Consider the following 23,835-nt stretch of genomic DNA (forward strand, 5'->3'; position numbering starts at 1 on the left):
TTTTCTCCCCACTTTTTTCTGTTATTCTCTGCTTTCCTTATGGTGCCGGACTCCACATTGCTAAATGCTGCCTGTTGACGTTTCATTTTCCCTGCCTGTGTTTGTGTCTGTCTGTCCAACAGCTGCTCTACTGCTCTCACGATGCAAATCACTGGCTTCATCTAACTGCATTTGAGGGATCCGTGAATTTCAAAGCTGCCAGCCTGACTGGGATGTAAACTTTATGACACAATGCTGACAGAAACACTCTCAATGCAAACAAGTTCCTGGAACAGTTCTATAAACCCACATTACTTATTCAGCTGCCAAGATGTTACAAATGTTAATTGCTTTAGCAGCTATGCTTGCAGCAAGGTTACTTTGTTAGTTTTAACATTTTTATCTGAAACATATATTCCACATTTCCAGGCACAATGGCAGTTTAAAGGCAAACAGAGGCATTTAGCTAAAATGAGCAAAATAGGCGTAATATAAATAGCAGGAGCTTGTTAATGACTCAGTCATTACAACCTGACAGAGTATCTCTCCAGAACCTGAATGTATAAGGATAGCTCTACTGAACCACATACTTAGTAAAAAGATGACTTCACACATCACATGTGATAAATTATTTTGGGTACCACAATTCCAGGCACAAAGCCAACTGTGCACAATTCAAGAGGTGCACTTAGGCCAGAGGTGTCCAATCTTATCCGAAAAGGGCCGGTGTGGGTGCAGGTTTTTGTTTTAGCCCAGCACTGAGGCACCTGATTGTACTTATCAAGGTCTTGATTGAAGACTATGATTCGTAATTAGTTGAATCAGACAAAAAAAACCTGCACCCACACCAGCCCTTTTAGAATAAGATTGGACACCCCTGAATTAAACAGTGGACTTGCACAGCATACAGCACTTTTGCTGGGACAAGAGAAAATCAGCGTGGTACGTGATGATGTTAAAGTGCCGAAGCAACATACTGTAGTAAACAGGAAACTAAGAAGCACTGCTACAAGCAACTGAGGAAATGTAAAATGCAACAGTCATCACACCCCTATAATGGTCTCTCACAGCATTTTTTTGTTGACAGTACTTGGAATGGCTAAAATTCTGAGTTTTCTTTTTGGGTCATTTGATCGTTTGATTATCCAATGGAAGGCAAAGGCCCCCGATCCACACAGAGATGAACCGCAAGTTCAACTCAGGGCAACAAGGAGTGATACACCACGCCAAGTGGGTGGGGAAAAAAGGTCCAGCACACACGTCACAGTTGATCCGCACTCTGATTGCACTCTTGCAATGACAGCGTGTATTTACTACTAAATAAATAAATAAATCCCACCATAGGCTGTGACAAGATACATAACATCATTGCATATGTCCATCTACACAAAGATGTTTTCTTTGACACACACACACACACACACACACACACATATATATATTTTTTTAATCAGGATGATTTCATAAATTTCTCTCAAAAGGCACATTTCTATTAAATCTTCTACTCCCTTTCCCAGGATGTAAATGAAAGTGTGTGGCTAGACAGGCAAAAATAGTGGGCACTGCATTTGAGATCCAAACTGATTTATACCTAGAGAACACATAAAACCACCTGCTACTACAGCTATATTGATATGATTAAAATTACGGAGCTATGAAGCAATTTCTGCATTGTTTGGGGCTTTGGTAATCACTGTGATTTAGTTTTTTTTTCTCTGGGACGCCATTTAAAAATGGACATTTCAACAAAACACTAAAAGACCTCTGGAGAGCGGCTTCTAGAACAGCAGGATATTGCTCAACATTTAAGTGTCCTACCAATGTGAAGACACCAAAGCAGTATTGTATACATATATAAAATGTGCATAGTCAAAAATAAAAACTGTTTTCCGATAAACGTGACTTAAGACGACTCAGGCATGAAATTCTAGAAATACTTTCAGATCAACCGAGAAAATTTTAGCGCTTGTAGTCCATAAAGCATTGTCCGAGCCCGTGCAAAACCTACACTAAAATACACCAATCTATCCTGCATCAACATCATGACAGCTAGGACTATAAATATCATAGTCTCAGAAATTGAATTTGGATTACATTCGCAGGCGAAGCAATACCGACAGAAATATGAAAGCACAAGCCGTTATATCCCCATCGACCACCTACTTGGTTCAAAAAGCGCTGATCTTAAGGAAGCTGGCCATTTACATGGAACGAATCGGCCCAGGGAAGTGTTGTAGAGATGATGCATTGCAATCTATTTTTAAACTGACAGGACTTCGTACAGAAGAGCGTTCAGCTTCGTCTTTGTACCTTTCTATTATTCCAAAATTTCCGGTTAACTCGTTTAATTTAGCGTGCAGCTATAATCGCGGATTCTGCATGGATTAAAACTAAACAATAAACTTCAACGAGGCAAACATCAAACACAGCTCTATAGTTTACATTGTCAGCAGAAATGCAGACCGCGTAAACAGTGGAAATTTTAATTTAGTCATAACAGGCTTAATGTCTCAATTTCACCGTTTTACAGTTACCCACCCAAAGAGGTTTGCACAGACGTTCTGAGTCGCTGACGGGTACCTTAAAAGATGCGCTTCCGATACTGTATTACACTGTTTTTGGAGACCTGCATTTCTCCGTGCGCCGTCCGTTTAATAGTCTTATTAGATCTGAATAAGAAACTGATCATACGGCAGATAGTCGCAGGGTGAGACAAAAGTTGCGCTGTACAGGTATATAGACTAATAAATAATTCCAACATTCTGCTACCGCCAGTGTCAAAGGAATTATACTTTGCGATCACCTACAAGTCCCACCAGTTTACAACGAATAAAGACTCGGAACGATTTCCAAATGCATGTGAACACACTTTTCAATTGGACGACATCGTACAGTCACAGCCGAAAACCTCGCATGATGTAGCCTACTAGATAGGCTACAGCATCACTGTAATTTCTAAGACAGGGAGTTTACCGTGCCAGAACAAAGTAAATAACAGAAATAATATCTACAATAAAGGGAATATACTTTTCCCACTTCCTTATATTATTTTGCTTTATATCCCCCCGTATTCCCTGTGAGCAAACAGCACATACAACAAAACCCCCGTTTCTCCTTATGCTATTAGATGTTAAGGATGGCCCAGGTTCCCCGAATTGTTCCGACGCCCAACGACAGTTGATGATGAGTTCATTTCGATAGCTTACCTCGAATTCTCGCCACACAGAATCCTGATTACACCTGTCCCACGCCATTCAGCCACTGAATGACGCACAAAAATAAAAATCAAGCAAAAGAAATCCACTGGCTCTTCAGCTGTTTTCACTCAGGGAACTGCCCCCTTACTGAGAATGAACTGAGGGCACCTGTCTTACAACTGCTTGCCATCACATGACAAAGCTATTAAAAGTAGGCAGGGGAGTGACTCCCTCCAGTCCCCCTCCCCACAACTCGCGAATGACGTACTGTCAAGCAGGCGGGGTTTGGCAAACGCATAGTAAATCTTTTCAACTATTAAATCTCCCAATCCTTGGAAACGTATAAAAATTAAAGACATGTCAGACGCTATATACGTATATTATAACACGGTTATGAAAAAGTTAACAAAATAAATAAAGGCTAACTGTTTGTATTTTAACAACGATACAAGTGTATAGCAAAAGCAGATACCGAATCGCAGCGAGAGGAATTATTTACGAAGCGAAACATTGCTATAGCTAGTCTATTTGAGCTTGCATGTTCGCTTGCGAACGTCTGCTCAGAGCCCCACCGCATAACATAATATAGGAAGCTACATTTAACGAAATAAAATCACTTCCTAGAGAAATAATCTGTTGTCAGTGTGTGCAAACAATATGCATACGACTTTTCGGAAGCGTAGCCTATTTGTGGCGAAATGTGTATTTCAGCCACCGCATATGCTAAGACTGAATCGTTGCGATAAAGCGGATTTAACACATAGGAATATGTCTGGAAGGGAACGGTATCCTCCTCGTGCATCTTTATGAGAGCGCGTTTGGAAACACCGCCTGCTCTCCCAGCGTCGCTGGTGCGTGTAGTTTACGCACGAAATGCCATCACTGCTGTAAAGATTTAAGGAAGTCTTCGATTATTTCCAGTGTCATGTACTATAATTATCCTATAGTTTCCTATAGGGAGGTATTGGTATTGAATACAAAGCATTTAGTTTACATAGGCTACTAAATATTACATGGCCGGTCTAACACGGTTTTTTATTTGGGAATGAATTTGCCTAAGTACAGTAAGTACATTTTTTAGAGTTCGCGAGTTATTTCACTGTTAAGTTTCAAAGCTAATATTTCTAGTAGGCATGTTGGAATGAACGCTTCCATTCGATGACGCAAAACGGTCATATTAACCCTATCGTTATGTCAACGCTTAGGCTACTTCGTGTTTTAAAACAAACTGCTCTCTTTTGGTTTGATTTATTTCGGACCGGTACTTAAAGACATCAGGCAGCACATGTCAAAGTGTATAGTGTCAACAAAGCGTGTATACAAAATACAGCCACAGCAAACAAAAACAAAAGGTTCGTGTGGACACTGAAAACTTCAGGTCAGCTGCCTAGCCATCAGGCGCACAACATCTGTTCTTTACAGCATGCGAGGATCCCATTAATATCGACACAGTTCAGCTTACCACCAACATAATTTTAAAGATCTAAACGGTTATGGTTATCCATAACCTCCATAAGCACAAATAATTTGTTTCCACAAACTTCAGTAATTTAACATGAATACGAGACCACAATCTCATTTCTTGATTTATCACTTTTCTGAAAAAACAAACAAACAAAAACAAAATCGTGAAATTACTGGATGAATCACATATCTTTAACATTCGCAGTGAAATGACTAATGGTTGAATAGGGTAACATTAGTTTGTGCGTATCGCTTTCGTAGCGTAATTAATTTCAAGGGGTTGAATGACAGGGCTGGTTATTAGAATGGCTGTACAACATATCTTACATTTTGTTATAGTGGACTGTATTCCGTCTATTAAATTCATGTCAGCATGTGTTCAGCAACAGCCTTCTAAAATTAGCAGCCACATACCTATAATTGTACAGAAATTCGTATAAGGATAACAGATCTACTAAATGGGATTTGTACTGTACACATTAAAGGGATATCTGCTTATTACCTTTGCGACAAGCATCTATCTGTCAGTACATCTATGTATCTGTCTCCCTACATGCGAGCAATGATGCTAACATTATGCCTAGAAGCCAGACCTTATCTAAACGACTGAAGGCAGGCAGGTGGTATGAAATGCCCTCGTGCTGTTTTCATGAGGCGGGTGGACCACTGCCTCAGTTGTTGGAGGAGGAGCTGTAAAACGACATCAAATCTGATCTGCTGTACCTCTCAAAGCACGCGTAAATATAACCTAACGGGTAGCCCGCTTATACAACAGGGATCTGCGGCACAATATGGCACACTGAAATTGCTTCGTGATACATTCCACCCCAAAACCCAATGACTCACACTGAAGCCTGACTAGAACCGAATATTAGAGAAAAAAGTTTTTAAGATAAAATACTATTCGCATTCATGGATGATATATTATACACTTACTGTAAAAGTGTTTATTAGCATGAAACGCATCTATCTGAATCTGGTTTTAAGGTAAATAACAAAAATCTTACCCCGGAATTTGATCGCATCTGTTTCCACATTCATACGCACAGTTGACCTCAGGCCAGTGTTTCAAGCTGTCCCGATAAAGGTACCCCGACATCAAATGATGTACACAGACTCTGGATCAGAGAGTTACGAAGCAGTGCTTTCTCCTATCTGCTTGGCCAGACTTGCTTAGTGTGATAACTTCCATTAATGTGTAGCTACAACTTTGAACATGCCAGATATGGGGAATCAGAAGATTGCATCTCTGTTCTGAGTGCCCAACATGATCCCAAAGCCCGAATTCCCAAGACTGCTTAGGGAACAGCTACAGGTGAAATCTAATGTCAATCTTATAAATTATTATGAATGCTCACTGTATGTTTCAGCCTAACTAATCTATTTTTAAGCACAATGAACATGAATATTAGGCTTCTGGGAAGAAATGTTCTCTTGTTGTTGCAAATCCATCTTTCACTCACATCATCTGATCTGGTTACTGGCACACATTTAAAATCAGAAATACATTATAGTTTTTCCAGTTGGCTGTACTGTACCATATACTGTGTAATGCTATTTAAGTGCAGACAATCAAAAGTGTGGTATTCTATTTACAAAGACAGTTTCCAACTATTACAGCGGATATTCACAAAGAGCTTTATGCATTTATAAGAGAATAAAGGAACACAAATTTGGTGAGAGCAGGAAGTGGAACATGGCACCGTGGCACTTCCATAAATAGCCACAAGATGAAGACTTCCTTTTGTGATGTGGCTATTTGCAGAGCTATCTTTCCAAGCACCCACTCCAGGATTTACCCTGCTCTGGTTAATTTATCCTTCAGTATGTATATTGCCCCTTTATGACTATGAAGAGGCCAAAACAGTTTCCTTTTGACAATGACCACTATTAATGGAAGTGATACTATTGTCCTGTATCAATGTTAAAAGCAAAAAGTGGCCAAAAAAAAAAGCACATATGAGCAAAGATAGCACAATAATAAGCATTTTATGTCAATATCAAGCCTGTCTTTTAAAGAAATTGGAGAAAGAAACATTTGATACAAACATCAAGAGGAGACACTAGTTTACTGAAAAAGAAAATCCTTTGTTATCCAGTGTACTCAATAGTGTGGTTTCAGGTCCAAAGGAAGAGAATCTCATAGCCAGGAGTCCAGCGCACATATTAGCAGAAATGACACAATGAGGTTCGGAGTGTGTGAGGACTGAGCCTTGAAATTGAAAATAACATCAGCCCTGCGCTCAGCCATGTAGCCCAGGAGGGGTCCAGCACAGCGGGGCCCGTTCCCTTATTTTCGAATCGAGCGTTGCAGCAGGCGAGGGCCCCAACAGACAATAATATCATGGTTGTACAACAAAACAAGTTCAGCCTCCCTTTGCTCCTCCGCTCCAAAGGCAGTGTTTTTGACTGGTATTAAGGCTCTTTAAAAACACCGTTCTCTCATGAAAGATTTATTAGAGAGGAGTGGTTTCGGGAGAACAAAACTACGATGACTGAATGGCGGTGTGGGCAGCAGGCAGTGCAGCCTCGCTACAGTAAAGAGCTATCATAAGCTGACATTGGAGACAATGTTTTCTTTTGTGTGTCTACGTGCACAATTGGAGCAGCTTAGAGCCACTGATTGTGAACCAGAGGCACAGAACTGAAGAGTTCAGTGACTAAAACATCATACCTTCTCCAGTCCACCATTTCCAGAATCGCTGTTTCTATTCTGATCCACCCGCGCTAAATTTGGACAGGAAATTGAATAATCGTCTTCCACGGCTGTCGTAGTTACTGCATTCACAGAATAAAACACTGAACCTGATGCCATGAGAATGTGGTTGCATGTCATAACAAACTACAAAGTGCTAATGTTGCCTGCTTCCCCACGAATGTAAACTGGTTTAGAAAAGTAGAGAAAAAGAACTAGAGGGAAGTAGCAAGGGTGCTTTGAAGCAGGCAGTAGATGAAGATACACAACCCTGTACAACACAATAGCTCAGTATTAGTTAACATGCTTGTCAAGACATTTGTCATGGTTCAATAAAAATATGAGAGGAGAATGTGCCAGAATAGAACATTGTATTAAATAAGATAAATAAAAGGTGCATCATCCATAACCCTAACTGTAATTCAAGCCAAATAAATAAACACACATTCTGTGCATTTTTTAAAATGGTTTTTGAATAGGCTCACTACTTATGTAGCCTCAGCAGTATCTAGCTACCAGACAAAAATGAGGTCAGCTGCTGTGCTGTGTGTCTGCTGTTTTTCCAAAGCTATACCTAAAACCATGTGCTGCAACATATACAGTAAGCTCCATAATGCTTGGGACAAAGACATATTTTTCTTTATTTGGCTCTGTAATCCACAATTTTAGATTTGTATTCAAATGTTCACATGTGGTTAAAGTGCACATTCTCAGCTTTTGAGGGGATTTGTTTTTTTATGAACTTCAGTTTCACCATGTAGAACCCTTTGCATACAATGACTCTTTGAAGTCTGTGACCCATAGATATCAGGTTCTTTGGTGATGCTCTGCCAGGCCTATATTGCAGCCATCTTCAGCTCCTGCTTGTTTTGGGGACTACTTGCCTAAAGTTTTCTCTTCAGAATATGAAAAACAATGTTCAACTGGATTCAGATCAGGTGAATGACTTGGCCAGTGAAGATTTTTTTCAGCTGTTGGCTTTGAAAAACGCCTTTGTTGCTTTTAGCAGTATGTTTGGGATCTTTGTCTTTCTGTAGGATGAAGTGCTGTTCAATGAGTTTAGAGGCAATTGTCTGAGCAGATAAGATGCTTCTGTACACCTCAGAATTCATTCGGCTGCTGCTATCAGCAGTTACATCATCATTGAAGACAAGTGAGCCAGTACTTGTGGCAGCCATACATGCCTAAACCATAACAACCCCCCATCACCATGTTTCACAGATTTTGACAGGTGCTTTGGATCTTGGTCAGTTCCTTTTGCTCTCCACACTTTTTCTTGCCATCACTGCTCTTGCTATGTATAAAAAGTGCTGTCATTTTTAACCAAAGTGTATACAAATATTCTGAAATAGATGCTGAGAATGTGCACTTCAACCACATGTGAATTGTTTGATTACAAATGTAAAATTGCGGTGTCCAGAGTCAAATCAAGGAAAAAAGGTTTTTCCCCAAATGTTATGGAGCTTATTATACGTATATTATTCTCTGAGAATTATGCCTGGCTCCTTCTAAGTTGAAAAATTGTATTGCTGCATTGTGGCCAAAAATTCCAGACAGCCGTCTAATTATTCGGAGGAAAAAATGCTTTATTTCCCCAGTCTGCGTAAGGTGTTACCACAATGAAAATCCTTACGCTGTCATAAAAATCATTGTATCATCACCTTTTTTTCCCTTGCAGAAAGCATTTCTTTTCATTACCCTAAAACAAGGGTGTACCGCTGGGGCAAGCTGGAAAAGGAGCAGGGACTACCAGGGAAGAGATGACGCATTCAAATGCCATCTTTCACAGAGGTGTCCCACTGTCAGCGAGCTAAATTCACCTCAACTGCAGGGGACCAGGAGGATGAAGAAATTGAGGGAAAAGGGTAAGAGGTAGAGGGAGGCAGAGAGAGAGGGAGCAAAAGAGAGACAGAGAGAGAGAGAGAGAGAGAGAGAGCAGATCACCACCCTTCTCAGCTCACCCCTTGAATAAAGTGGAGATGACAGACTGCTTCACCACCCCCATCTCTCATCTTCAGATAACTCAAGGCGCACACCAACTGTAGGGCAGCCCTCAGTGGGCCTGAGTCAGCCTTTCATTGGCCCAAAACAAGCCCGTCAGGCTCTGTCGCTATCAAGAAGCTAATCTAAATACATGGAACAGCAGCTATTATTACATCCCACAGAGCCCCCCCCCCCCACCCATCCTCATGGTCTTCCCACTCACGCTTATGCTTACATATATACGCATACATTTAAAGGAAAGCCTCTTTGTCCTTTGCACTGTTATTCATACTCAACATGACTATTACATTTTTAGACTATCAACTCTTCAGCAGCGAATCAGCCCGTAATGAATTGACCAAATGTTTGCTGGGTTGTGGTATTATTTGGGGGGCATAGGCGCTGAGGCCAAATAAAGTCAGCCATTACAAATAATGCAAAAAAAAAAACATTTACATGCTGTGTGTCACTGTTTCCACACTCGCCTCCCCGTCCAGACGGTGTGCCCTTTTATTAGGGCTGTTTACCACAGAGTCATTTTGCATGACAATTTTGTGGTTCGCCTCCGTCTGCTTCCCAGGGCGGCGGTTTGCATGTTTCCCATGGTTTAGCTCACGGCGCGCAAAAAAACCCCGCCTAAGCAATAATTACCCCTGGCTCTCCCCACACCGAGCCGCGCGACGCCGCGCCAGCCCGGCGTTCACGCGGACGGCGGCGGGAAGATGCACGGCCGTCGCGTTGATTACGATATCAAAGCCGCCTCCTTCCCCGGCCCCCCTGTTCCGGCTGCGGAGCCGCAATCAGCGGCGGGTGTCGCCCGCCCCTCTCCCTCTCCCTCTCCCGCTCCCGCTCGCCGTGACCGTTGGAATCCTCGTCAGCGCGGTAAACAGGATTAATCAGCACTGGCTACAAGCACTCTCATCCTGATGATGAGTGTAATTAAGGAGTAATTGGCAAATCATCTGTACATGAGGAAAAATGACAAGGTTGCCGGAGACCTGTGCGCGGGGGCCTCCTGTTCCTCCGGCGTCGCCCCGCCGCCACATCGCTCAGAGGGGGGCGAGGCCTGTCGTGCTGAGCCGGACGCAGTCAGGTGGGCTTTTTTGGGACGAAAGCAGAAAGAAAGGGAGGAGGCCAGTAGTGATTTTTGTTTGAGAGATGGAGTGCTGAAACAATGTACGCTGACTACGGTGGTCCAGTTTGGAGGGCCTGTGGAGGGCTCTGAGGGAGAGGATCGTAAGAACACAAGAGCAGTGGAAGGTTTTAGCAGAAAGAGAGCTACAGGCCATTCAGCCCATCTAAGGTTTTCCTTTCCGTTTGTGTTACTCAAGCAAGCAGCCATCGCTGAATATAAGCGAACGAGAAAAGACTTTGGGCGTGTCACCAAGAACAGCTTCGACTCGCTAGCGCTACCAGGAGATTACTCAGTATTCCGGGCGATTCCGAAATGGAATCTGACTTTTATTTTGTCGCGTACATATGAAAAGAACAGCTCCTTTCACTGAAGTTATAATGGACTGGTGCTCGTTGCAAATGGAGGAAACTTTCCAGGGAGGGGGTCCACCGCGCAGCAGCTGATAACCCGAGATAGCGGCTGGGTAATTTGCTCTGTTCCCTATCACAGTGGAGCCCAAACTGCACGCTGAGGAAGAAAGGTGCGCCATAATAGCAAAGCAAATGGTTCATAGAGATATCCCAGTTGTTTTTCATCACATCAATTTCACGGTCGCACTACCGTTTTCTGTATGCTGTACAGGAGGGGTGGGGGCTAGTGGGGTTGGGAAGGGGGGGGGGGGGTTGGTGGGTTTGGTATCTGCCTGTCCTTCAGTCAGGGAGGGGGCTTAGACAAACTGGGTCACTGATATTCAGAATATGTGGGGAGAACTGCCACAAAAGCAGCCCTTAAAGTCTTCCTCAATTTTGCCTTTGGATTTAAGAAGCAAAGCTTTTGATTGTCGAATCCAAACAAGTGAGACGTAAACAAATATCACAACAGTGAAAGGGAGAAGGTCAGGGAAGACATTAACTAACCTGTAGGAGTTACAGCAAACAATGGCACTCCATGGTAACAAAATATAAACTATATCTTTTTTTATGCTCAAAATTCTCTTGTGACTTGCAATTTCTTTTGTATATGGAAACACTAACTTTATGCCTTAACACAATGGAAAAATATCTTGTGGGAAGGAATGTTTTTCCTCTAAGCTTCAGTTAATTTTAGAAGGCAGACATTTTATCTTCTGGCATATCTTTCAAGCTGTGGCTCTATTCTATGGAATCAGCTCTTCTCCAAACGGTTATGTTTGACTGGCAGACCTTATCGCGGTTCGCGCCCAAAGTTTTCCTTCAGAGGATTCCGAGAGTGCTGCAGTTATCTGCCAATCACATCTCCTCTAAAAACAAACCTGTTTATCCGAGCTTAATATCGCTATCTGGATTTCAGGTCTGCATTTAAGCATGTTTGCTAGATGGCAAATATTTAACCTGATCCGGCTTTATCTGCCTCTGAACCCTGTGGAAGCCCTTTCGATTTCTGAATCCCCATCCATACAAGGGGTTGTGTGTGGAGGCAGTGCCCCCAATACTGAAGTGAGCAGGAATTACCTGCATGCGCTACTTCTATATAGGCTCCCCGCATACATAATTATTTTGCTATGACTCTTTTGATTCAAGGCCTGCACTTTTATAGCACTGTGAACTTTGCATCGACTTATGATAAATGACCATTGGGACAACTGGCTACTGGTAATACAATTTCAATAGTAATTGCAGTATATAGCATTGCATTCAAAGACAAACCAATCATTCTATGCATGTGGAGGGAACTCTGTGTCTAGGTGATAGAAGAAACTTACCAAGTAAGGAGCCATAATTCAGCATTACACAACTAATTTTTACAATCGCTGGCAATATAATAAATGACAGTGAATTTTAATTGCTATTTCATTGTGGTGGGTTCCACTGCTTTTGTTTATTAAGCCCTGTTGAACCCCATATTAACAGAGTTAGGTTAATGATAGAGGTATTTTACTTAATAGCATTTTTATTACTCCTGGTATGTGTGCAGCAATTAATTAGTGTTCTGCGAATTAAGTTCGTTTTTATTACTGCCTACCAACGTAAGACATCATTACCAATTTTCAAAATCATTTATAAACTAAGGAGTCAGGTGGCATGATGTCGGAGGAAAAATGAATATTCTCCTCACTGTTCTCTTTTTTACATGCACAAGCCTGCTCCTTGCAGGTTGTGTGACTGCTGCAGCATGTACATTAGTTCAGTATAATAATAAAGGGCTTTCCTTCGGCATGCCTTGTTGAAAAAAGAGGACGGAAACCAATGTACTTAATTACTTAATTCCAAACATATTTACCTTTTGAGAGAGAAAGAGAGAGAGCGAGGGGGGCGGGGGACAGAGTGAGAGGGAGAGAGCGAGACTCTATTTGAGACTTGAGAATAAACATAAAAGATGACATACATGAAAGGATATAATCTTTTCAGCCTGAATCTAAAGGTATTCTTTAATTTAAATATGCAACCCATTTCTCTGAGAAAAAAAGAAGTGCAAAGCAAGCAAAACTGATAGGGACTATGGGCCTGATTCATCAAATGGTGGCCAGATACTTTAGTGCATGGTAAAATGAGTAATCCCCGGCTGTGTGCTATTTTAAGCCGTATTCATTAAACCTGGTACTTCAACACTGAAACAGTGACATTTACAGTGAACTGAAAGGCACTGCATGTACTGCGGTGACTGTGCATTTTGATTCACTGTACATTCAGTCACACCTTCTCAACTGAAAATGTGTGGGCATAGGCAACTGTTTACTGATAAGCATTTCATCTTGATTACACTAGTAGAGCTATAATATAATTACACAAACATATTTGCACACGGAACCATAATGCTACATCAAATAACGTCACATTTATTCAACATGTAGCATGGCTGCATATTAAGTGATCTTGTTGCAGAAAGAAAACAACCTGCCTTAAATAATTCTGGCACCATTAATAGTTGTACTAGCATGTGCTGTGTGAAGCTCAAAACACAGTGCGAATCCAGATATAGTGCCACAGCAGTTGATATTACTGTAAAAGCCTCAGCTTGGCCAACGTACAGTCACCACGTCTGATGCTGAGACTCTGTGACATCTTCATTGGAACTTTCTGCATCTAATTTATCCCCATCCAGCACTGCTGCCACTTCCAGTCAACCCTATTTCAAACACTTACAAAACCAGTGTCATTTTGTCAGTACCTACAGAACAATGAATGCCGGGTCGATACTTGGATAACTCCAAGGTGGTGCTTCATTTCATGGGAGGAATGGAAAGTTGCGGTGTCTGATAAGGCATCTACAGCTGCTTAACTTGTGATAGACTACTCTCCGTTACATTATAAAGAAAGTTGACGTGAAATAAATCTTCAGTTGTCACGCTGTCTTCCTTGTTCTCTTACATTTATCAGCCTCTACATGTGAGCTAGTGTGATTTCACACTCTCTGCTCTCACATGCTTGTGGAACTGCCTCTCGAGTCTAATAAACGTAAAAAAAAAAAAAAAACACAAATCGGGCTCTGACATAAAATTAGTGTCATGCACCTTTTAAACAAATTAAAAAATATAACCATTTTACAATAAAGGGAATCGGTCTCTCTGAAACGTCGAAGCACATTTAAATGTGAACGGAGATCTGTTTCAGTGCATTTCTTACCCCGGCACCGATTATCAGCGGGGAAGACGCGCTCGTCAGACACTTTTGAAGAGGTATGAACACATAAAAGTGGACCAAATGCAAACATGGCCCAGAGGAAATAAGGTAATAACGCAGTGAATATTAAAACATCCTTCTGCCCGCTCATCTGTCACCAGCTTCTCTCACGCAGGATCCATAGCCGACTTGCCTGGGAAAATGCACATTAAGCAGAAAATTAGCCCCGTGTACTGCATGCTGTAGTATGCCGTCTCTTTTTTCCAGGACTAAAGGAAACTCCCTACACATGTTTTCTAAACTGGAGAGTGTCACCACCGAATGACAAATTTTAAAATGACGTGCGCTAGACGCCAGATTCAGGCTGGTGTTACAGCCCGAGCATCATAATGACATTATGACCCCATTATTTGAGCTGCTAAGTGGTCGCTAAGCCTGTCATGTGAAAGAGGCTTGTCCCATGATGCATTCCATGAATTGCATATTTAAATAGAAGCGATGTAGGCCCATACCCTGTGCTGGATCAGGTTTTCATGTCATCCCTAGAAAGATGTATGTGTGTGTGTGCGTGTATTGTCCGCGTGTGTGTGGATCAGGTTTTCATGTCATCCCTAGAAGGGTGTGTGTGTGAGTGTGTGGGCGTGTGCTTGTGTGTGTGTGTGTCTGTGCGTGTGAGTGTGTGTGTGGGTCAGGTTTTCATGTCATCCCTAGAAGGGAGAGTGTGTGTGTGTGTGTGTGTGTGTGTCTGTCTGTCTGTCTGTCTGAGTGCGTGTGTGTGTAGTTACCACGGTGAGGGGAGCTGTTTTGAGTAATAGAAAGCGCTGGTTGGCATGTCTGCATCCCGTACTTCACATCGCAGCCAGCTGGCTGGCATTTGGGGCATTTCAGCCCCTGCCAGTGTCAAAAAGGGAAGCAAACAGAGCTTCATCATATATAAATGGAGTCTGGCAAACTGCAATCATCATTAAAAACACACTAACACTGAACTCCTGCATTAATCTGCCTGCCGCATTTAGTGACTGTGGCCTTGTGTACTGTCTATAAAACGGTGCCATTAAAATAGGCCACGGCTGTTAATGAATTTTGGACAGTGATCATTTGTAATTACATTTGCCTACCTCAATGACTGTCAAAACCAGCAATATAAAAGCAGATATACTATTAAGCAACCATGCTTTGAATAAAAAAGAAAAACATGTCATAAACAGGAAAAATGATCAGAAAATAAAATGTGAATATTGAAATGATATTTTTACTTTATGTCTTTATCGTGTGATGCGTGTGTGAGTGTGTGTGTGTGTGTGTGTGATGAGTGTGTGTCTGGGCACGCGCGAGCGAGTGTGTGTGTGTGTGTGTGTGTGTGTGTGTGTGTGTGGTGTGTGTGTGTGTGTGTGTGTGTGTGTGTGTGTGTGTGTGTGTGTGTGTGTGTGTGTGTGTGTGCGTGTGCGTGTGCGTGTGCGTATGTGTGTAATACTCAGTCATATTGCACTGCCCGTGACATGCCGTGGTATGAGAGAGTTTATCCTGACTCATTACGTGCGTAATGATTTTAGCACTTTTTTTGCTGTTGCTGTTCTTACAAAAAAAACCCTGAATGTAAGGGTGTTACAAATTCCAGCCCTGCAAAACGAAGGAGGGAAGATAGATAGACAGATCTAGACAGATAAATTGGGAGAGAGAGAGACGAGAGAGAGAGAGAGACGAGAGAGAGAGAAAGAAAGAGAAATCTGTGGATGGAGATTGGAGATTGGGCACACAGGGCTTCCGGTCCCCGTGATAAGGCCTGACGTCTCCCTTTTCACAGCCCTTACAGAAGAAAAACGATCCGCGGCGCTAGCGCGGGAAGTGGCTCCCATTGGACCTCCCGTTCGCGTTGACCTGATATTTTTGTGGATTTTCAATTTGATGTCTGTCACAAGCCAAAGCAGGGCATTGCCTCATTCTGTTACATGGCCTTTCACAAAACCCACTTGCTAACTCAGCCGCGCCATCTAAAAATAAAATAAGTAAATAAAACCCTCAAAAGCCAATGAGCGCCTTCAGTTCCCCCAACACGAACCATTAAAACACACTAATACGGTACCCAAAGCTACACTGCGCATTTAATAATAAAATACTCTGAAGTACCTTCAGTATTATTTCTATTTGGTCCTAGTAAATCACATTGGATAATAGTATTAGCTGGATAAATATGTAATGATGAAAGGAATTACATATTGACTGGCTGAAGAAAGGCAGCTCAGGTGTTTTTTTTTAGTTTTTTTTTAGAGATTCTGCTTGGAGGGCAGTCTGCTTCTTAAATCCCAGAATCCCATCTAGACCTTAACCCAAGACGCCGCCTGCTGCAGGTAAGCCAGGGGAAGGGGCGTGACCACAACTGCATTTGTGTCTCAAGCTCAGCTTTTTGCCCAGGGATTTTATCCCCACAAATATAAGAACCAAAGATCAGACCACGTGATGCCAAATCAGGAGATGATCCCACCTTCAATAGCAATGCAATCAATGGTAGGGAGTATGGAGTGGTGCTTCTCACTGCTGGGTAATTTTTTGATGTAATAATTTTGAGAAATTTCACTTTGCTTCTTGCAGTAAAAAAAAACCCCGAAATGTTCCAGAAAATATCCTTTCTTTCCCATTAAAGTGTCTAAGGCAGACACCTTGCGCTTCACAGCTCTTATCAGAGAGAGAATTGGGAAACGCGGTTCTTTTGCCTCTTGTTTTTTTTTTGTCATTGTTGACAAAGGCTTTAGAAAACAGAGCAGGTATGCCCACACACAGTCAATTATCTGTCCAGTGTTTGACCACCATGACTGCCAGAGATCCTCGTGACTCACAAGACTTTGAAAGAGGCTGGAAATCAGCTCTGCACAATACCCAATTCAATAGAAGTGAAGAAACAGCACTTTTAAATAAAAAGGGGAGAAGGCAATGAGGAGCAAAAAGGTGTAGATAAAGTTGAATCTGGCCTTTTTTTGTATAGCCAGTATCATATAGCCACTCCTTTAACCGACTACAGCTGGAATTGTGTCTGTGGTGTTCCAATACCTTTTTGTACTGAGGTTAATTACTGGCGAGGCATGAGGAAATTACATTCTCAAAATAAAGCATTATGATTGGCTCTCTATTGGCTATTTTAAGTCTGCATGGTTTTCATATTAGATTGCTAGGAAACCGGATTTGCAGACTTGTCCAATATCAAGTAACCTCATTTAAAGTCCCTATTAAACTCAAATTCTGACATGCAAATTACCTTTCTCCCAAACATGATTTCCCTTCATGAAGATTAAGTTATCCCCTGCACTTGAGAGCGCTGGAATAACGCAGCCTGCATTTCTTTAATAGTAAAGAAGTGCATTGCTTTCTGCTATCGTTTCCTGGGATAACTCTATGCATTTTGGTGCATAATGTGTCCCAGGAAAACCACACTGAAAATTAGCATTTATAATCTGGGAAGCAGTGAGGGGAAAGTGTCAGCAAATTCCTTTATTTTCTGATTGAATTCAAAAAGTGAGACAGGCCATGAGCAAAAGCCCAAGACTAAATGAATTGTTAATTAACCTCAGTAGCTTCTCCACAACAGCAGCAATTTCAGACTCCATTGATGTTCCGAATATCGCGGCGCAGCGTTTAAAGGCAATTATTTTGTGTTTTTTTGCAGAGTTCTATTTATTCCCGCGTTCCACATGAGGTGGCAGGCCGAGGCGCGGAGCGCGTCTGCTGTGTTTACAGTCCGCTTGTTAAGCCGCATTCAATACCACACGTGTCAACACAAATAAACGTGAAAAACGGCTCCCCAGGCTAAGCGTCATGACGATGCACTTGAGGGACATTACCGTGTAGAACAGATCTCCCCGAACAGAGCCGCGCTAACGGGCTTCCATGCATCACGAGCAGGTTAATGCACCACCACTTCTTACTACTGGCATGTTTAACAATCGCTGGATCTGCAGCTAGGGCCAACCACTCAGGACACACAAGAACGTACCTGTGGACAGACATCTATCCTACAGACAACCCCACTACAGGCAACTCATAATGCGGCATTACACTGGGATACATTTTTATTTCTTTAAGAACGAAAACAAACTCTCAATTGGAACTGCCATTCTTGGTTGACTGCGTCGAAAATCATGCATTACAGTCCCTGTAAATGTGTCTGCGTTAATGTTAATGTTTTATTTTCCGAAACTTCAGCGCTCACCACTAAACTGAACATGAGGGAGAGTTAACATCTCTCATCTTTTCTTGCAGCATCCCCAGCGCGTGCTTTGAAGAGCGGGAGAACCCGTAATCCGTTAACCTCTGCAGATCCGGAGCCAGCAGGCTCCAAACAGATGGTTCGTAATGTACGATACGCGCACATTGCTTTCCGCAGCCTCCTATTGCACTTCTGCACCGCGAAGGTGTCTCCGCTTAAGTGCAAGTCCAATAATATGCACAGGAGACCGCGTGGAGTCCTGTGGGGGTGGGGGTAGGGGCTCAGCACTAAGAGGGAAATGAAAGGCCTATTTTCGCATATGAAACGTTTGGGGCCGGCGGTGCTGAGGAAAAAAAAAAAAAAACCATCTTGCACATCGGGTCCCGCAAGCCGCTCCCATCAGACCCAAAGCATCATTATTTGCACCTTAAATCGCTCATCTGGCCACACATCTGGTGTGCTCGCTTTTTTATCCCGGCTCTTCTCTGCAGACACAAATGATTTATACACGTGCCAATGAGTCTGGCAGGCAGGTATCAGGCGAGAGAACCTCAAGGTTTCTTACAGTTAACTTTGTATTGCTTACCTTGATCTAAATGGACTCACTCTGTTCAACTGCTGACAGCATTCAATAAACATGAAGACCCTGCCAGCTTTAGCCTCACTGCACTGCACTGCACTGCACTGCGGGGTATAATATTGTACTATATAACTGCAGTATTTATGTCAGCATGCCTGATTGAGTGTGCGTGCATTAACTCATATGTGTATTAAACGTAATATGATGTGAAATAATATTTAACCTGTCATTATGCAGGAGCATATTTCCTTTATTTTTTGTTCTACTCTGCTAAATAACAGTTTCACAAACTAAGATTCCCCTCCCCTTAACTTCAAAGTGCCTTAATCTGTCTGTTAGGAAGAAACAAAAGAGAATTTGACTGTCAAAAATACCCATGTGTTTGGGCTACACTCTCTAAAGAAAGGGTTCCAAAAGGCTCCTCTGTGTCTCCACAGAGGAACCCTCTGGGAGCCTCCACACTTTTCACACCTACCATAGACGATTCCACGAAGAACTGAAAAGGGTTCTCCTATGAAGACAAGCCCAAAAACCCCCACTGGGCTACCAATCAAGGCATATAGGAAGAGAAACAGCTATAAGAGAAACACCTATCATAAAAGGTCCATGGGGAGGCTCCATATTGCAAGCGCTATGGGGGCTGACTTCATGCATCAGATGGGAATGTGCTACTAGACTCACACCGTGGATTCCCCAGGCTGGAGCCAAGGAGGCCCTCACCAAATATGCCTTAGCTAAATACCTCTCTATGTGGCCCCTGGTCCCCAAGGGCTTTTCCCCTAGAGTTGGGGTTTTCAAACTCAGCTCTGTGGGACCCTTGCGTATGGTGGTTTTTCTTACAGACAATCTCTTGCTCAGTATAGGACCCTAACTGTTAAAGTCTTTTTTCATATTTTCCCCCTTTTACTGTCATTTTCTTCAAATTATGTAATTCCAGAAACTAGACATCCACCTTCAGGATTATGGACCCCACTGATTTCACGTGTTGGTCTATAATCAGTTAAAAAATGCATGCAATCTTTCTAAAGCAACCAGTTTCCATATAACACATTAGTGAACATGAAGGCATTAGTAGATCTGACTGATTAAAAGCCCTGGGATATGAAAATGGGGCATTTCTTCTTCATGGCAAGAGTAGATATAGACATAATGTGGCTTAAGAGGGTAAGTCATCCCTCTGCAGACATTAAGGGTCGGCCTGAGAACAATTTACAGCTCATTATAATTCGGAGGACACAACCGCGGTTGGAACGAAAACCACGCACATCGGTCCCTGCTTGAGAGCCTCTGTCCTCGAGCAGTGCCTGCTGACCACTGGCAAGGGATTCTGGGGCCTTTTATTCAGTCTCATTCCAGCCAATGATCTCTGCGCCGCAGTTATCGCCATGCAGCACATGGGCCCGTTAATTAGGCTTAATAGTCCAAAGGAACAGTTTTCGAGGTGCACAAATGAAGAGATCTGGAGGAGTGATACAGGGTACTGCTAGGGTTCTGTGGGGTTCCAGGTCAGGAAGGGGCAGGAATAGGGGGTTGTAGTCAGCATAGGCACAGTTTCTGTTCATAACAATATGGCGACGCTCGAAAACTTTACCATGCCAGCAGTCTCTCTGAGAATAATGGCGATAACAGACAAATTACAGTTCATACACACTGCACTAATATAGCACTGCTTCTAATGATAAACAACAACATGCACAAAATGCACAAAATGTTTCATATTGCTTGTCACTTCCTACATTTTTAGTGAAAGCCCCATACTTTAAAAAGACATTGACTGGTCCTGGCAGACCAAACAAATCAACACAATATTTGTAATAACAAAAATATAAGTTATTACATATTTTAACATGTTAACATATAACCACTGAACAGTTATTATTAACAATGAGAGACTGACAATTTTTTTCTGTAAGCAGGGAGAACAGAGCATAATTTCAACGTATGAGAGAGATCTGCAGCACATCTCCACATACATGTCAATTAAAACCTAATTATTCAGAAGGAAAAACATTACATTATAGCTATAAAATTTGTTCGAAAACCATTGAAATACGGAGGACACATAGATATGTTCTAAATGCATCTAAGGCATACATATTTTCACAAGTATCTAAGATTTAAATGAATATCTGCAAACTGCTGTCAAGGATTTGTTAATTGATGCAATCCTCCTCCCTTTTTAATCGCTTAAGCTTATCTAAATCTGTGTTTAACTCACTGATAGCAGAGCATTGATGTTTTTTCTTTTTTTCCCAAGACACGCACAAAAATCCCTGTTAAACCAAAACCTCCCTGTTTCAACATAACAGTTTGTTTTGAAGCCTTCAGTGGAAATTATACATTCCCCTATAGACCATACATTCGGCTGCGCTAATTTCCTTTTTAAACGCCATCAGGCAAATCGGGTCCCGTGCAGTAATGAGTAAAATTATATCACATCTCTCACAATGCACACAGCTTCATTTTGCTCCGTCTCTTAACCGAGATCCCGCCGGTTTGCTCACACCTCACGAGCCCCAAAAATAATATCACAGTCATTTTTCTGTCTTCTTTTGTTTATTACAGTTCTATACCGACAACAAACAGAGGCAACAGGCGAACAGGCGAACCTTACAGTACCTACTTCACAATAATGACCCAATCAAAAGAGAACGGTGCTGAAAGTGAGCCGATTAGATACAGTATGAAGCACTCGATGTGCTGTGCTGACAGTTGAAGGGCAGTGATTCGGATTTGAAAGTGCCTGATACACCCAGGTTTTTATAACACCGAGCCCCAGGCAGAGTGCCTCTCCAACGGCTATTATTCCCGTAGTTAAATGTGTTTCTGCAGTCCTCAGACAGCGTTAGCCGAGGTCCGGATGTGACGGCGGTTATTAAAGCCTGTCGAGAGAGCGCATTAGCCGTCGCGTTGGTTTACATTAATTGTGACACTGATGATTTAGCATGATCTCCCTCCCCCCCAACCCCCACAATTTTACTTTTGTAAAAAGAGTATTGAACCCTGTGGAAATTTGCCTTGCACAAGAATAACAGGGGCAGGAGTTGTGCTTATGGGAGGTTGAGAGACGCCAACTGTCCCAGACCACCCCCCACCAAAAAAAACCCCTTCTCCCCAACACTCGCATACCATGTCATGTTGTAAGTCCTGTTGCATCATAACAGAGCATGGTCTGTGGGGTCTGTGTACAGTGCAGTATGTACAATACTGCAACTCAATACAGCTATCACCATTGGTGAAACCACATTTATCTGGTAACTTAGAAGTGAGAAATTAGAAAACATAAGAACATAGCACGGGCCCTGTACTTACACTTGACAAACACAGAGCATTGGCAGTGGAGAACACGTGGGAATAAATCACTAAATTAATTACTTTATGCTGAGGTGGTATTACACCTTTGAAATGCCCCCTTGTTTTGCCCGCTTGAATTGAGGAAGATAAAGCTTTCAGGAGGTCTTTGAGGTGACATAGACTGGGGCCATATCTCATATCTGAGCTGAGAGACATGCTCAGGAAACTGTAGGAAATTGCCATGCTTGAAGGCTTGGCTTTGGTATCCTGCCATGAACAAGAAAGAGGACATGTGCATGTATGGAAGGGATAAATTCTAAATGAAGCGCCACAGTTTGGAGATTAGCATGCACTGTAGAAGATGGCTTTTTCCCTTCTCTCATGAACAGTAATCCTGCTGTGGGCAATCACGACATATCAAAAAATAAATATATTATATTCTGTAATTATTTTGCTCATAAACATCCCCTAATGCCTGCATGCGTATCTGAAAAAATGCAGACGCAAACAAGACCGACGTCTGGGAGTGACGAAGACTTTGGGAAGGGATAAATCTGTGAAAATTCTAATCCCTGGTTTGCTGAAACCCTGGAACCCCCTGAAATAGATTAGGAACTCTCAGGCCAGCTTTCATAAGGCACCGCGCTTCCTCAAAGTCATGAAGCAGCACTTGCCTAATGTGCAAAGCTGTAACTTCCTGTAATTATCGTTTCCCATTTGGAAAATGATTCAATAAACAGCGATCCACAGTGCCTTGTGCATACAGAGGACGGTATATGAAAAGCAAGGGGGCAGTTCAGTGTAAATCTATGGCAATCAAACGAGAGCCTCGTTAAAAACTCAGTTCTGTACCTCATCTCCTTATATCCCACAACAACAGGTTTTTATTTGCAGATTTATGTAAACTGGGAAGGTCCTACATACCTTAATTTTGTTTGTATCTTGTGATATCTTTTGAAATGAGACCAAGCAATAAAAGCAAGAAAATAAGCTATCGGCATTTGCATATGGTTCCCTCTGGAATGCAGAATCCTTCATGGTGGATGAGCACACCGACATATTAAAACAAATCCTAAACAGTGTTTATATATGTAGCAAGGGGATATGTGCACACTAAGTCAATAAAGAAAAATGAAAGAGGTTAAATGAAACAAGAATAAACGTGTACTGTGCTAGGATGCTTTATTCAAATATAAAATAAAATAAAAAATGCCAAAATGTATTAAAATAATATACAAACCAGTCAAACAAAAACCACCTCAGGGAGAATATGAATTATAAGCAAGATAAACTACCAAGACTAGTGCATTCAGCAGACAACTAAATTACTGTATCCAAACTGTCACTAGACAGGGTGACAAACTGACTAAAGATGTCATTGGACTGACAGTAGATGCAAAGCATGTTTATGAAGGCAGCTTTCGGTGAAATGGCCATGGGAGTTTCAATGTGGAAAAACACCCTAACATGTACATGTATGTTCTGTGATTCAAAGCTGAACATGAAAATATTCCATCAGTTGGTGAGTAGCTGGAAAGAGTATCCAGCTGAAGTACTTTTTGTTCTAATCAAACCCACATCGTGCCAGTGCTCTCTATGGTCAGAAGCCCTGTAAGGTGGCACTTAATTGGCTGCACTGCCACTCAAGGAAGTTTTTAAGGAAACATTTTAGTCAGCAGGGAATTCCAGACTTAATCACAAAATAGCACCTCCTCTGGTCAAACAGGTGTAT

General features: G+C 42.1%; 1 protein-coding gene across 6 annotated transcripts in view; it reads right to left on the reverse strand.

The window, feature by feature from the left end:
* ppargc1a (peroxisome proliferator-activated receptor gamma, coactivator 1 alpha) overlaps positions 1-23,835 on the reverse strand; it is a 235,210-nt gene that overhangs the window by 34,471 nt on the left and 176,904 nt on the right. For 2 of the 6 annotated variants that reach the window (XM_064343470.1, XM_064343469.1), the window contains exon 1: positions 3,186-3,375. The exons of the other annotated variants lie outside the window; for them this stretch is intronic. In XM_064343470.1, coding sequence (XP_064199540.1) covers positions 3,186-3,233 — 48 coding nt within the window. In that variant the 5' untranslated portion in view covers positions 3,234-3,375. Of the gene's footprint in view, positions 1-3,185; positions 3,376-23,835 lie in introns of those variants that run through there. 6 annotated transcript variants of the gene reach the window in all.

This window comes from Anguilla rostrata, chromosome 7 (genome assembly GCF_018555375.3).
Source record: "Anguilla rostrata isolate EN2019 chromosome 7, ASM1855537v3, whole genome shotgun sequence".
Classification (NCBI taxonomy): Eukaryota; Metazoa; Chordata; class Actinopteri; order Anguilliformes; family Anguillidae; genus Anguilla; species Anguilla rostrata.